The following is a 16,970-nucleotide window of genomic DNA, read 5'->3' as shown; positions in this document are numbered from 1 at the left end:
TCGGGGTTAAATTTCAGTCCCATTAGCGGTAACCCCGAGCCACACTCGGGATCGCATTGCAGGATCCTGGGGCAGCGTTACTTACCTTGTCCCCGGGATCCTGCGATGTCCCCCGCAGTGTCCGAGGGCTCCGTCCTCCTCCGAAGCCTCTCCGTGCCAGGCTCCGTTCCCTGCGAGCGACGCACGGGGGCGGAGCCTGGCGGCAAATTCAAAAAAATGTCAAAATCATAACACATACAGTACTGTAATCTTACAGATTACAGTACTGTATGAAATTATTTCACATCCCTTTTGTCCCCAGTGCTCTGGCCCATGCCCTGCATGCAGTTTTACATGATATACACTGTTCTTTCTGCCTGGAAACTGGAGATTGTCCATAGCAACCAAAAAGTGTCCCTTTACGTCAAAAGTGGCTTTAGACCAGCTAGAAAACAGCGATAGTAAATTAGAACACTTGCAGAATTGAGCGATAGTGAATTGTGGGGAAATTTATTTTATTACTATTTTTTTTAATTATTTATTTTTATTTATTATATTATAATTTATGTTTTTGTGTTTCAAACTTTATCATACCCGGGATATCTACTAGACTCTGGTTTGGACAGATTTAAGTGTGTTATTGTTAAGATTTACAAACCTACAATATAAAACGCCAAATTTCCATGCAAAATAATTGTACCGCTTTCAGCACCTAAAATCCGAAATAATCATACCGCCAGGGAGGTTAAGAGTCAAAATATCCTCCTTTATATTTGTAATAGTCATAGTAATAGCAGTAGACTGCAACTCGTCAGGGGTAATCAAATCTAAAAGTGGCAAAATCGAGGTCTAAAAAGTCAGTCTCTGTGGCTAAATAAGATAGAATCAGCAGGGGAGGGTGCTTGTAGTGTCTGATCAGTATTCGCAAAATTGAGGGGATTTGGGCCATAAAGTCTTGCATGATTAACCACTTACCCACCGCTGGCCGTCATATGACGTCCCTGACTTTGTGCAGGTATATCTGAATGATGCCTGCAGATACAGACATCATTCAGATATTGTCTTTTTCAGCCAGCGATTACCTACACCATAAGAATGATCATAGAGGCTGGTGAGCCGCTTGATCGTTCTTGCGAGAGGGGACGTTCCCCCCCGGTGCTTCTACCAACTCACTGCTGCAATCGGTGAGTCAGAGAACGGATCCGCCGGCCCCGGATGTTTACCATAGAGATTTCCGGCGGACCCCATCTCTCACTGTAAAGAGGACCAATCATGCCATATTCCTATTTCAAGGGATGTTTACATTCCTTGTAATAGGAATAAAAGTGATCACTTTTTTTTTTTTTTTTAAGTGTCAAACTAAAAAATGACGTAAAAAAACAATAAAAATGTTTTTTTAAAGTGCCCCTGTTCCCGTGTGCTTGCACGCAGAAGCGAGCGCATACGCAAGTCTCGCCCACATGTGAAAACCACACGTGAGGTGTCGCCGCAAACGTTAGAGCGAGAGCAATAATTCTAGCCCTAGACCTCCTCTGTAACCAGTAAAAAAATTTAAAGCGTCGCCTATAGGGATTAAGTGCCGAAGTTTGGCGCCATTCCACGAGCATGTGCAATTTTGAAGCGTTACTTGTTAGGTATCTATTTACTCAGCGTAACATCTTTCACATTATGCAAAAAAAATTGGGCTAACTTTACTGTTGTTTTTTTTAAGCATGAAAGTTTTTTTCTTTTTTTTTTTTTTTAAAAAACCACGTTTGAAAATTGCTGCGCAAATACTGTTGTGAGATAAAAAGTTGCAATGACCGCCATTGTATTCTCTAGAGTCTCTGCTGAAAAAAAAAATAGCACTAAAGAGGACTCCAACAGCTGAGAACCACGGTACTTAACTATTTTGAAAGCCTGTTCTCTTTGCAGACAGATGCATGTTCAGAGATGCTCCTCCACTTTGATTTTTTTTTTTTCTAAAAAAAATAAATAAAAATCAACCTCATGTATAAAATCAGATGAGTTTTAGATTGATACAAAGATGAACAAATTAATGAATCTGAATTCAATCATGAATTGCTTGGACACAACTTTTCTCAAACAAATAATGGATATGCATGGGTTCAGACAAACCTAGTTTGCGATTCAATTTGTGAATGAATTTTGGCACCTCATATCTCTACCACAAATTCTTTTTAATTTTACCAATAGCATTTTCTAACAGGAATTATCAGTTTCTACAATTTTATATCATGGACACAAAAAGTGGCAATAATGTAAATGAGTAACTTGTTTATTGTTTGAAAAAAAATGCATTACTGAATGGCACATAAAATGCATACAACTAGTTTGTTCGGTCTGCCAACTTTTCAGACTTCTAAATTATATATTACAATAAAACTAAATATACACATTATAATACTTTACTATGTTACCAATCCAAAATAATATACAGAACCACCTTGTGTTCCAGTTTTGTTTGCCATTAGTAAAATAGCAAATACATTAAAAGATGCAATATCGAAATCAAAAATGAAAGCAGTCACATGCATTTAAATTTAAACTATAATAATATACCCTAATGGACAAGATTTTACCAAGCTATTGCAGATTATTACTTCCTTTCTGCATATAAAAGCTCAGCAAAAATGAGTGCTAGGCAGGAGGGTTTGCCTGCTAGTCACATGGGCAGTCTGTGTTATACTGTAAGAAACATGGTATCCCTTTATACATGCAGCATGCTTTCTGAATACATCACCAGAGGTGAAACTCTAAAATAATGGCAGAAATGTCTCCTCAAAGCGTCTGTTAACCCAAAGAAAAGAAAAAAAATTGGATCCTGCTTCTCTAAAGCATGTTATACAGTACAATGCAGTGCTTGTGCTGTGTCGTTTGGCCCCCTGTATTACCTGCAATACCTGGCTGAGCCCGCCCCTTTGTAAACTGACCACGGTGTATCATGGCTGCTGAGCCTGACACCACGATCAGTTTACTTGCCTCTGTCAGCCGCAGCTCTCCTGTCCTCCTATGTGCACCTGCGTCCTCCCCCCTGCCTGTCTGCTTGTGTGTCAGTGTCCACACCAGCAACTCCTCATGCTGTCTTAACAGTTTAGTTTATATAATCCTGCTGGTTCCCTAAGACTACTGCTCCTGTCTCTGTGCTTTATTAAAAAATAACCGGGTTTCAGTGTGGCTCCTCTCTTTTTCCTCCTCATGTCCCGGCTGATGTCAGCGGGGAATCTCGGCCCCTCCCGCTGCACCTGTCAGCTGGGCAGAGAGGAGACACGGCCGGTGACGTGATTGCAAGCCGCTGCTCTGAAACTCGGTAAAGGAGTCTTTAATAAAAGACACACACACAGGAGCAGCTGTCATTAGGGAACCAGCAGGATTATGTGAAGTGGTATAAGTGGGTTAACAACCACTTTAAGAACACCTGTTATAAGAAAGGGTTGGGGGCTGTTGAGGCTTTTTGAAAATGCCAGTTGTCTGCCTGCCAGTCCTTTGAGTCATACACCTGTAACATGTACACTTTAAGTCTCATCATTTTTCATCTCTAGACTCATTCTAAGTTAGTGACTCAAAACCTATAAATAAGGGATTCTCAAAAAGGAGAAGTCAGCAGTAGCAGCTTAAACAGATCTCTCATGACAGGTGAAGTTTAACCGCTTCCCGCCCGCCGTACGCCAAATGACGTCCTCTGCTTTGAGCGGGAATATCTGAATGATGCCTGTAGCTACAGGCATCATTCAGATATAGTCTTTTAGAGCCGGCGAATCTGTGCACCATAAGAATGATCATAGCAGCTGTTCCCCCGCTTGATGGTCCTTAGGAGAGGTGACAGGGAACGTCCCCCCCCCTCCCGCCGCCCTCCGGTTCTTCTACCAACTCACCACTACGAACAGTGAGTCGGACACAGGATCCGCCGGCCCCGGATGTTGAGCATAGAGATTTCTGGCAGACCAGATGGTCGTCGGAATCTCTATGATCGTTCGGAGGCCGGTCGCGATGTTATGACGTCACGCCTGGCCTCTGTATTAAAAAAAAAAACGGCGCCGCTTCGGCTAGGAAACTTATTTTTTTTTTTGTTTTTTTTATTTCAGGCTTCCCAGCCTAGAGATGAGATGTGGGATCTTATTGACCCCATATCTCACTGTAAAGCGCACCTGTCATGCCATATTCCTATTAGTCCATGTAATGGTTTTAATGTAGTTTTGTTTTGGATGTATACAGTGCTACATCTAAAGTTTCTTTCAAACATCGCCTGATGAGCCAAAAGCGGCGAAACATGTCGGGATAATTATGTCATCTGTTTTGGATGTTTAGATGTATTCTTGTACATGTGCACATAAATTTTACCATACCTCGTATCTTGTTATGTATGTAACATCAAAATCTTGCATTACTTGTACCTATCATGGTTTGAAAATATTACTTACTTTTTGATTTAGGGTCTTATAGACCCCAGATCCCTCAATAAAGAGTACCTGTCACTGCCTATTACTGTGCACAAGGGATGTTTACAATCCTGACAGCAATAAAAGTGATCAGATTTTTTTTTTTAAGACTCAGTGTAAAAATAATAAAATAAATAAGGAAAAAAAAAAGTAAATTGCCCCATCCCTCCGTGCTCACGCGCAGAAGCAAACGCATATGTAAGTCGTGACCGCAAACGTAAACAGTGTTCAGACCACATGACCACATGTGAGTTATCTCCACGATCGTTAGAGCGAGCGCAATAATTCTAGCACAAGACCCCCTGTGGAACTCTAAACTGGTAACCTGTAGAAAATGTTTAAATCGTCACCTATAGAGATTTTTTTAAGTACCGTAGTTTGTCGCTTTTCCACAAGATTATCTTCATTTATTAGCAGGTGAATGCGGCACTCCATGCATTCACATACATTGAATCCGGCCCTCAAGTGGAAAAAGGTTGCTGATGCCTAATCTAGGGTGTCACAAGGAAGAAAAGAAGCTATTTTATTCCTCTGTGACATCACAAAAGTATCTTCTAAGAAGACATCAAACTTTGAGGCAAAAAAACTACCAAAACTGTAGTAGAGCATGCACAAAGCAAGCATCTCACATCAAGTCTAGTAAGTGTACGGACGCTTGTCCAAGCGTGAAGGCTGCACAATGAATTATATGAAGCCAAATATTTCCAGGCTAGATGAACTGGACTTTTCCTGCAAACTTGTTTTAGCAAATGAGACAAGTTTCATAGGTTATCTTTTTTTAAGGAGCATAACCCTAACCCATAATATAAATAGATGAGGCTTTGAAAGTCCATCCTAGGTGAATGGATGTGTGCATGCGGATGCAAAAAAAAAAAAAAGAATCCAACAGTTTTACCTGTCACAAAGCACACACTTTTACAATACGTTTATTGTTAGAAACACACTCCGAGTTATGCTGCAACATGGACCCAATTCATTTTGGCAGACTTGAAAGCTTAGGTTTTGTACAAACTGTAATGCACTGATTAGGAAAGGAAGAACATGTTAAGCAGACATGATCACCTGCCCTTTCTATTCCTTCTGATATAGCCCCATCCCATCATAATGTACTCCCTGTATAGTATGATCCACACTTCCCACTTTAGGATACCACCCTGGGTAAGCTCTGGTGTTGGAGTTTATCTGGGTGGATGACATCATAGCCCCATCTACATGACAGTATGTGGGCCAGATTGGAGAGGTCACACGATCTACCAAAACCCACTCTGTTAAGAGAAGCAGAACAAGGGCTCTGACGAGGAAACATGGGTCAAAGAGTATACCTCGCTGGGGGATATTGGTTATCAGAAATGCAATCAGCTGCACATTGCCAAAATCACGCACAAATAAACCCACAAATGAGATTACTTTGCTTTCCCTAAATTCTGCTTTAGACACCACTGTTAAAAAGTGTTACTAAACCCACAACAGTAAAATCAGTCTGTATATACAGTGAAGCATGCTTGTTATACTCACTGTGGAACCTAAGGGGTTCATCCACTGCATTGTGTAAAAGGGTCAAGAATGAAGGCTCCTCCTACAAGCTTTAACCAGACACTGACAGAAGTCACAAGACTGCTATATAATGCTGATGAGAAAAGGTATTTGGCAGTTTAGATTTACTAAAACTATTACATTTCCATGTTCTGTGTACTGTGGGAGGCCAGATATAGTGAATGCAGGGTCCTGGATTTAGTAACACTTTAAAGGTGGATCTATTTCCCTTTATAAAAAGACAATACAATTAGGATTTAAAACCCTGAAATATTCCACCTTCCTGAAATTATCAATTACAGTTTTACACACTATTTCATTGCACACCATAACTTCACTTATACCACCAGCTATGTACACCATACCTGTTACAAACTAAACATCTAGCTAAACATCCATTACTCTCCTGCTAACATTCTGATCCTTCCACGTAACGCTCAACTCCAGGAATATAAAATATGAATCCTTGCAATGGCCTCCCCTGCACTGCAAGGGTTAAAGTAACTGAACCCAAAACCAAAAATGCTTACCAATAATTGGATGTGGTGCCTTCATTCGTTTTCTTTTTCCAAGTTTAATGCTCCTTTACTTTCATTTGGTGATCAGCCAGTAAAGAGGTCCATGTATTCTGACAGTGGAACTCACCTGTTGTCAGAATCCACTGATCAGCACTGCAACCTATTGGCTAAATACATTGATTGAATGTCATTTTTCCAGCAGGACCATTCGACAGAAGCTGGCTTCCGTTGAACAGACAGGGCTGCATATGGATTAAAATTTGACCGGTTCCTGCTTAACTTGCCAAATTTCGTTCTATATATGGCCAGCTTAACACCTGTCTTTGAGCCGCCACATTCACTCCCTGCTGTACCTATAAAGGAGCAACATAGCCACCCTTGGACAGCAGCATTGACAATCAGTGAAGAGGGTAGTGTTAGATGGACTGGTAGAGAGAGAGAGATGGACTTTACATAAGTGACTAACAATTTAAAATTGAATTCCAGCTAACACTTACTAGGGAGCTACAGCAAAAAAGTGTTTACTTTTTCCTACATGGACATTAACCTTTTATTTTTTATTGTACATTGAGGGGGGCTGGAGTATGACCACGCCTCAGTTTACAACAACTGAGGGGGACTGGTCACAGGACTGGTGGGGCCCTGCTAGAGTGAGGAATAAGGCAAGCATTTCTCCTCCTTCCTCTACCCCTTAACATAATATACATTTAACCCTTGCAAAAGGAGGAGGGCACTACAAGGGTAGATTTTTCCATATCCCTGGATTTGAACTTTAAAGTGTCAGAGAACCACATTTAACAATCTTTCCATCGGGGTTTTCCAATAATCATGTATACTTCTGTTTAAGGACTAATCTTGTAGCATTAAAACAATTAATAAAGTGAGATAGAGATATCTCTATCTATCACACACACTGTTCTTTCATAGTAGTTCTTCTAAATGTCTTTGCATGGCTACACTTGCCCTTGTATAATGGGTTATGCAGAATAGGATACAAAATCAGCCCTTACAAACTAAACCTGTCATACCTGAGAACATGAGGCATATATGCATAAGCAAAGGACATCTTAAGCCTAGGTTCACGTCTGTGCGATGCGGGAACCTGCGTGATTCCAGCGCCGGTTCCCGCATCGCATCTCTCCCGCAGACAGTTCATACTGCCCTCTGCGGGTGTCAATACATTGTTAATGACACCTCCAGATCGTTTCACATATCGCAGTGAGGGGGGAACTCGGCTTTAATGCATTCCATGCATGAAGATGAAAGCTATGCTGCAGCTCCCCCCCCCCCCCCTTCTCTTACCCGAGCCCGATCCAGCGATGTGCAGGAGCGCAGTGGCTCCAGCCGCTGTCACTCTCCACATTGGAGTGATAGCAGCAGGAGCCATTGGCATCTGTTGCTGTCAATCAATAGCTGTGAAAATGGGAGCAGAGCCGAGTCCCGCTGTCTGTGTCAATTGACGCAGCAGTGGGACTCTAGAATGAGACAGGTGATCCCAGGGAAAGTGGCTCCGTGGGGCAACCAATGAAGAGGAGCCAGGCACACCGGCTTCTGACCCCAGAAAAGGAGGATCAGGGCTGCTCTGTGCAAAACTATTGCACAGAGCAGGTAAGTATAACATGTTTCCCACTTTCAGAGCCATGTTAGCTTTGTCACTCCATATTATACTTCTGCTTTGCTGACCTCCAATTAGAGGCTTTACATCTAGTGGAAATGAAACTGTATATAGTATAAAACAGGACCACTCCCCAACTGAATAAGGCTCAGGGGCACAACAAGAGTAGCAGGGGTGTAATTGTATGCATTGTAAACTCTAGTAGGCTAAAGCAGTAAAACCCCTGCACTGGTGTTAATTTTAAGACTTGACAAGCACACAGCAGTACAGCCAACCAGATTAACCACTTAAGTACGGAAAGGATTTACCCACTTCCTGACCATGCCATTTTTTAAGATACAGCACTGCGTCACTTTAACTGACAATTGCGCAGTCGTGCGACGTTGTATTAAAACAAAATGGATGTCCTTTTTTTCCCCACAAATAGAGCTTTCTTTTGGTGGTATTTGATCACCTCTGCAGGTTTTTTTTTTTGCGCTATAAACAAAAAAAAAAGCGACAATTTCGAAAATGTTTTATATATATATATATATATATATATATATATATATATATATATATATATATATATACATACACACACACATATACATACATACACACATTATATATATATATACACACACACACACATACACTTTAATATCCCATAATAATAAAAAAAAAAAAAACACTACCATAAATATCTTCATCAGATATGTATATATATATATATATATATATATATATATATATATATATATATATATATATATATATATATATATATATATATATTTTTTTTTTACCCAAAATAAATCGCAATAAGCGTATATTGATTGGTTTGCGCAAAAGTTATAGCGTCTACAAAATAGGGAATATATTTAAGGCATTTTTATTTTTTTTTTACTAGTAATGGCGGTGATCAGTAATTTTTAGTGGGACTGCGACATTGCGGCAGACAGATCGGAACACCTGACATTGACAGTTTTTTGGGAACCAGTGACATTACAGTAATCAGTGCTAAAAATATGCACTGTTATTGTATTAATGACACTAGCAGGAAAGGGGTTAACATTAGGGACAATCAAGGGGTTAAATGTGTTTGTATGTTCTAACTGTATGGGACACACACACAGATCTGTCTTCCTGATTAGCAGAAAGACAGGATCTGCGTGATCTCCCCTGTCAGAACAGAGCTTTTCCTTGTTTACACAGGCAGATCCCCGTTCTGTCACTGCGGGGAACGATCGTGGGTGGTCAGCAGACAACGACTCCCCCACTGGCTAATGGGAGCACGCGTGCCCACAAAAGCGAGATTCCACCCCGACATACATCGGAGATTTGCGGGATCATGCCACCTTGACTTAGTATAATGACGGCGGCTTGGTCAGCAAGCGGTTTATATTTAAAACGGGTTTTCACTTTTGCGGTCAAATTTGGGAAAACCCCACAATACATGTTTGTTATGTTACCATTTACACATAAAACACACACACATACATTATATATATATATATATATATATATATATATATATATATATATATATATATATATATAGTTTCTAAGTAGTTGTCATGGCTAATCTAGGAAATCCTGGACAGTCCCAAGTGTCTTAAAATGGTAACTAGCATGTGATGTTCATGGGAACATACAGTACAAAAATATAAAGTAGGCATTATGCCAATTTGGCTGCCAAAGTGGAACAAGTGTTTCATACATGCACTGCTGTAGTGCACAAGGTCAAAGCTTTCCGTTTTGTTGGTACTCAAAAAAACAAAAAACAAAAAAAAAAAAACACACACAAAAGCCGCTTGTGACTCTTCTGGGGTCCCCCGCCAGTGCTCCCGGCACCTCCTCCCTTTTTGAGTGCCCCCACAGCAAGCAGCTTGGAATAGAAATAAAAAAAAAAAAAAAAAAAAAAAAGAAGAAGGAGGAGGCAGAAGCAAATATTAAAAGTAAAGTGAAAGAGTATAGATCATGATCAAGAAATTGAGGAAGAAAGAGTAGAAGCAGGAATTCAATTGATGTTCCAATAAATACAGTTCATGTAACCATCTGAAAAATGATAGTAAACAAAGAAATGTTAATTGCCATTATACACTGCTACAAAAAATTAAAGGAACACTTTGAAAACACATCAAATCTCAATGGAGAAAAATGTCATGCTGTATATCTATACTGATATCGACTGGGTAATGTGTTAGGATCAAAAGGATGCCACATCGTTTGATGGAAAAGAAAATTATCAGCCTACAGAAGGCTGAATTCAAAGATACCCCTTAAATTAAAGTGAAAAAATGAAGCAGCAGGCTAGTCCATGTTGCTGAAATTTCATTGCAGCAACTCAAAATGGTACTCAGTAGTTTGTATGGCCCCAACATGCTTGTATGCATGCCTGACAACATCCGGGCATGCTCCTGAGATGACGGATGGTGTCCTGGAGTGTTTCCTCTCAGATCTGGACCAAGGCATTACTGAGCTTCTGAACAGACTGAGGTGTGCAACCTGGCAGCGTCGGATGGACCGAAACATAATGTCCCAGAGCGCGAGGGCCATTCAATGGTATCAATTCCTTCATCCTTCAGGAACTGGCTGCATACTCTCGCCACATGAGGCCGGGCATTGCTGTGCACCAGGAGGAACCCAGGACCCACTGCACCAGCGTAGGGTCTGACAATAGGTCCAAGGATTTCATCCCGATACCTAATGGCAGTCAGGGTGTCATTGTCTAGCCTGTAGAGGTCTGTGCATCCCTCCATGAATATGCCTCCCCAGACCATCACTGACCCACTACCAAGCCAGTCATGCTGAATGATGTTACAGGCAGCATAACCTTCTCCACAGCTTCTCCAGACCCTTTCACATCTGTCACATGTGCTCAGGGTGAACCTGTTGTCATCTGTGAAAAGCACAGGGTGCCAGTGGCGGACCTGCCAATTCTGGTGTTCAATGGCAAAAGCCAATCAAGCTCCATAGTGCCGGGCAGTGCGTACAGGGCCCACTAGAGCATGTCAGGCCTTCAGGCCACCCTCATGAAGTCTGTTTCCGATTGTTTGGTCAGACACTCACACCAGTGGCCTGCTGGAGGTCATTTTGTGGGGCTCTGGCAGTGCTTATCCTGTTCCTCCTTGCACAAAGGAGCAGATACCTGTCCTGCTGATGGGTTAAGGACCTTCTATGGACCTGACCAGCTCTCCTAGAGTAACTGCCTGTTACCTGGAATCTCCTCCATGGTCTTGAGACTGTGCTGGGAGACACAGCAAACCATCTGGCAATGGCAGGTATTGATGTGCCATCCTGGAGGAGTTGGACTGCCTGTGTAATTTCTATAGGGTCCAGGTATCGCCTAATGCTACCAGTAGTGACACTAACCCTAGCCAAATGCAAAACTAGTGAAACACAGTCAGAAAAGATGTCGGGGAAAAAAAAGTCAGTGGCCTCAACCTGTAAAACAAAATTCCTGCTTGAGGTCATCCCATTGTTGCCCATTTAGTGCATCTGTTAATTTCATTACCACCAAAGCAGCTGAAATTGATTGACAACCCCCTCTGCTACTTAACTGACCAGATCAAGCTGGTCAGTTTGTCTTGATGCTGTACTCTGATTAAAAAGTGTTCCTTGCATTTTTGGGGGATAGATAGATGCAACAAAATTTTTTGTTTAATCCTCTAGGTACCTTATTCCTGCAGCACGGTTGTGTGGTCACATGATCTTTCCCTGTTCCTTGGCAACTGTAGGGACTTCTATTATCTGCGGATATATGCTCTCTGCTGTGAGTGTGTGTCTGGCCAGCCCTGATTTCAGAAGAGCAATTCTAATTAGATTATAAAATATCAAATGACTGTTTTACAGCTCCCTATATATCTTTTTTTCAACATCAAATATGTATTTTATGTGCATAATATGGTGTAGGTGGAGTCAGAGATGATTTAACACTAGCTTTCATTTTGTTCAGATGGCATCAAAGGCCCTTTTACTCTTCAGGTATTAGCAATCACATTAGATTCAATACCGATTTATATTAAAACTAAGCATTTCTGGCTATATACTATATCCCACCCCTATAGTGTTTATCAATAGGACAAGATAGAAAAGGGAGACAGGGGAGTGTCATTTACTACTGTGTAAACACCCCCATGTGTGACACTATAGCCATGTGGTGTGCACAGATAGAAAAATGGAGGAGAAAAAAAAGGCTTAGAAGGGAACTGAAATTGAGCATGTTCTGTAGAGGACATCAACTGGTCTACACAATCTCAACCTGCACAAAGGATATGGGAGGGACAGCTGAAGGCAGGATCAACCAGGTATATTTCACTCTACACAAAACAAATGCTTTGTAGCTGAGCATGAACACTCTGTTATATAACATTGGGAGTCTTTTTGAATAGTCTGGGTTTAATGAAACTTTAACATAAGAATTAACATTCTGCCTGGTGGATAGAGGGCATAAATTTTTAAAACGTATAAAGATCTGAATCTCTTCCACTGTAGTATTTTATTTATTTAAAACATGATACAACAAACCTAGGTTGGTGATAAAAGAATTTCCGTGGAGGAAAATGTACATACAATTGATGCTGATGACATTTCCTAGGATGAATATGTACATAATGGACAAGCGGAGTAAATTCACACTCCAAAATGTATGCATCTGCAAGAGAGATTGAAAAAAGGCTACAAGATTAGATAGCAAATATGTTCACCAAACTATGAAATGTCTGTTTTGGGATCTTCATATATTTTATTCAACTTGACTAAACTGTTGTAGCTATTTTGAAAAGGGGACTCACACTTTTCAAATTGAATTTATAGTATACTATAATAGTAATGGAGTATGAACCATGAAAGATAGTTTGTAGTAATCCCTCTTACACAATCATCAAAAAATATGTCAAAGACTTATCTACCGGCATGTTACCTGAATAGTTGACAAGTACAAAAACACTTTAAAATATATTGAAACCCAAGAAGAAAAAGGTCATACTGCAGCTTACCAATCCTTAAAGATACGGTGGCTTCATTAGTGTTTTTTTCCCCGCTTTTCATTTTCTGTCTTAAGGTGGCTACACTCATTTCTCTACTGTAACCAAAAAGGAGCAACGTATCTACCCTTGGACAACAGCACCGTCAACCTCTGGAGAGGGTAGTGTTAGATGAACTTTACATAAATGACTAACAAGTTCCTTTTTAATTTCTCAGAATCATATACTGACAAGCTGCAACTTTACACAAAAGAAAAAACAACTCAGACAAAATCTTACAGCATTATGAAACACATTTCCTAGACCGTCAATGTGTATCAGTATTAATGCCAAAACAAATACATTCATAGGATTTCCATATGTTATACTAAAAAAAGTAGGCAATTTCCTAACTGATGAATTCTATACAACAATAAATACAGACGATTCCTGTAACAGAATTGGCAAGATATGACATAATACGTATGGTAAGTATTACAGGATGAAAAGACAATTAGGATAGATTAAGTGGGTGTTACAAAGGAAACTACTCTTAAACAAGTTGCTGCACAGATGTAAGTGGGTGCCTTCACAATCTTGAGTTTTATTTGTTGGAGATTTGGGCAGGCATGGCTAACAGAATATAGGGAGCTCTACCAGAACATGCTTTCTAAGATGGTCATTCAAAGTCAGTAATGAAGAGAATGGAACAGGCCATCTCTACAACACCAACTTCTAATGCCTGGCTGTAACGTTCAGCCCATACTAAGTAATTCATAAAAATGTCAAACACTCTTTAGAATCGTATTGCTTTTCCGTGTGACAAAAGATGGTGGGGGCAATGATTGTACCAGTCGGAAACAGGCACTTGAATTTCTCACATGGAGGGAGGCGCACTGAGGCAACTGCCAAAACTCCATCCTCTGTGCATGTTTAGCCCATTTTTCACTGGGATATTGTCAGCTTTGATATCATCATAGCAACAAAATAGCTCAGCCGCATTCAGCCACTGGTTGGGAGATTCTCAAGCCGACATTTGAAAGTAACCGAAGGAGTGGGGATGCTGGTGACATTGCCCAAATATGACCACTGCACTTGGGGAACTGCACAGCCATCTACCTGTCATTGATTTTTGAAGGCTACCTTCATAGAACACCCAAAAGGCCCTTTGCACAGAACAATGTGCTTGTGTGAATGAGGTCTAAAAGTAACAGTACCTGAACCTGGTGCGCATGTCAGTAATGATACCAAAACCTATTTTATGAGTTTGGAACAGATCATGTTAAAGGAGTCATACCACGATCATCATGTCCAGATTACTGAATTTTCCCATAGTTTTTAGCTGATAAAATGAACCCCAAAAGAACATTAGAAGAAGTAGAAAGGTTTCCTCCATTAGAACACCTCTACCTAAATGCTATCTAGAGGGGGGGGGGAGAAGAGGGGATGGGGGGGGGGGAAGAGGGGATAATGGGTGTGGCCAGGCATGGAACATCTAAAAACGACCCAGGAGGAGATGGACACCAGGCAGGTAAGCACTGAACAACCAGCTCAACAGTTACAATACAGGATAGAATAGGATAAGGGGTGCATGCTCAGGGGATACCTTGCTATTCAGATTCCTCTATGAGCTCACTAAATAATAAAAGTTTACTGGAGTGAATCATAAGCAAAGTAAGCTTAGCAAGAACACTCCAAGATACACAATTCTACCAACAGTTGAACTCTCAAAACTCCCACCAATGTAATGAACTTCAGGGAATATTATATTAAAACGTGTGTTTACTAATATTTGCTAATCAATTCCATTATAAATATGCATAAAGCTGCTTTACAGAATATTTCCTGAGTTCTAAGAATGCTAAAACACTTAAAGTCTAAATATATTTGCCTATAATAAAGGAAATCGTAAATTCCTATATTTGGCAAAATAAAAAAAAAAAAGTAAAAACTACTTAACACTTCATAAAGTGCCATATCAAAAAGAGGTAGTCCACCCCTCAGAGTACCAAACACCTGCAGCATTGTACAGTATTGCTAGAACTAGAATAACTACTTTACTTTGCCACTATTATTGTATATTCAAGCCATTACTGATTATCAACCACAATTTGGCATGGCAAGATTTAGTGTTATACAGATTGTGATCAAGTCGCAAGATCCCTTTAGAAGAAAATACATTGCACATCTTGTTTTTGATCCTTCAAGCCCTAGTAAAAGCCAGGAATCAGAGAAGAGCTTCTCCTATATTTCAGGAATGTGTTGATTTAACAAGGGTCTTCATTTTTCCTGTTGATTTCAGCATGTGAGGTCCAAACTGAAAAACAAATAACAAATCGTGGTTACAAAGATAATTAATCATGCTCACTAGACTTAAAAAAGACACGGTTACTTTGCCCATCGACATAACACAGGAAGCAACGTATCCGCTACCCTTTGTGTCCAATATTACCAACACTGGTCTCTTAGGCATTGTGCATTTTCCTGCGTCTGGCATTAATACATTCTATTGGGCAGAATTCTTACCATTAGAATGCATTAACGCGGGAATGTGCCGGGAATCGTAAATGCACGTTATGGAGCTTTTTAACTTTTTTTTTTATGCTCAAAAGCTCCTCTCCAAAACGCACAAGTGATGGGTTTTCTTTTTTGGCCTGTAAACTCCCCTGCTATTAAACTACTGAAAATGCCTCTAGTGCACATGGACACACAGCCTCTAGTGCACATGGACACAGGCTAACATTAAGGGGAGGCAAGGAGCAGAGAAAAAAAAAAACCAGCTCAAACGTGTAAAGAATCGGCTTCTTTAACCATTTTGCTGCCAGATTCGTATGGTGTACAGCAGTATTTCTCCAGTATAACTCCAGTCCTCAAGGCGCCCCAACAGGTCATGTTTTCAGGCTCACCATTATTTTGCACGGGTGATTTGATCAGTTTCACTGCCTTAGTAATTACCACAGCAGTTTCATCTGACAGAAATCCTGAAAACATGACCTGTTAGGGCGCCTTGAGGACCAGAGTTGAGAAATACTGGTGTATGGACCTACAGCACTGCTTCCAGCTGGCCAGGTCCATACGCCGTACAGACCTGGCATTCCTCAAATGCTTAATTCTGCTATAAGCTCATGAACTTATAGCATAACTGTTCAGCAGATGCTGCTAAACAAACCAATAGCTCTGATTAGTGGCAAACAAGCCGCTGATCAGAGCTATTAACCTATGATGTGACCCCCCCCCCCCCCCACCAACCCATTTGTCACCTCTCCTCCGCCGCTTCCTTCCTTCCACTAGTTACTGCTGAACTGTGCCAACCCCCGCCACCCCACCCCCCTCCACACGTGTCTCTTCAGCTCAGGCTGCAGAGAAAGGGCCGGTCTTCAGTCTCGGTTTCAAAAAAAGAGACGGAATGTCTAATGTCTCTCCAAAGCATGCACTTTTTTGTGAAAATAACGATTTGATAAACATTTGCGCAAATATCGTAGGGCTTTAATCAGTAGCACCTCCTTTTTAGTCTACTGGTCATATGGTTTGGTGGGTCTTTTACAAACTTTTTGTTTACGTTTGCTTTTCACCATTTCACAAAAAGGCACAAACTAAAATTTACAAATATTTGTTATTTATTAAGTCAAATCAGAACCCCCCTTTTTTTTATTCTACCGGTCATGTGCTTTCAGAAAATATATGGTTTGTTTGGCATTCTGTTTTTTTTTTTTTTACAAACTCAAAAGCTGTACGTGAAAAAAGAAAACATCCAGATTGAGAAGTTTGGTTATTTACATTTTTGTGTACGTTCGATTTTCACCATTTCGCAAAAAGACCGACACAAATTAAAAACATGTACAAATATTTATTAGATCAATACAGGTTAAAGTGATTGTAAAGGTAATTAAAAAAAAAAAAAAATAAAGAAACATGTCTATACTTACCTGCTCTGTGC

The 16,970-nt window shown here is 40.4% G+C and overlaps 1 protein-coding gene across 3 annotated transcripts in view; it reads right to left on the bottom strand.

Moving 5' to 3' along the window:
• Nucleotides 1-462: 462 nt before the first annotated feature.
• The window catches only part of MTFR1 (mitochondrial fission regulator 1), a 112,500-nt gene continuing 95,992 nt past the window's right edge, over nucleotides 463-16,970 (bottom strand). For all 3 annotated transcript variants that reach the window (XM_073631710.1, XM_073631712.1, XM_073631711.1), the window contains exon 8: nucleotides 463-15,350. In XM_073631710.1, coding sequence (XP_073487811.1) covers nucleotides 15,285-15,350 — 66 coding nt within the window. In that variant the 3' untranslated portion in view covers nucleotides 463-15,284. The remainder of the gene's footprint in view (nucleotides 15,351-16,970) is intronic.

The sequence above is a fragment of the Aquarana catesbeiana genome, linkage group LG05, assembly GCF_042186555.1.
Source record: "Aquarana catesbeiana isolate 2022-GZ linkage group LG05, ASM4218655v1, whole genome shotgun sequence".
NCBI lineage: Eukaryota > Metazoa > Chordata > Amphibia > Anura > Ranidae > Aquarana > Aquarana catesbeiana.
This window is presented reverse-complemented; position numbering and strand designations above follow the sequence as displayed.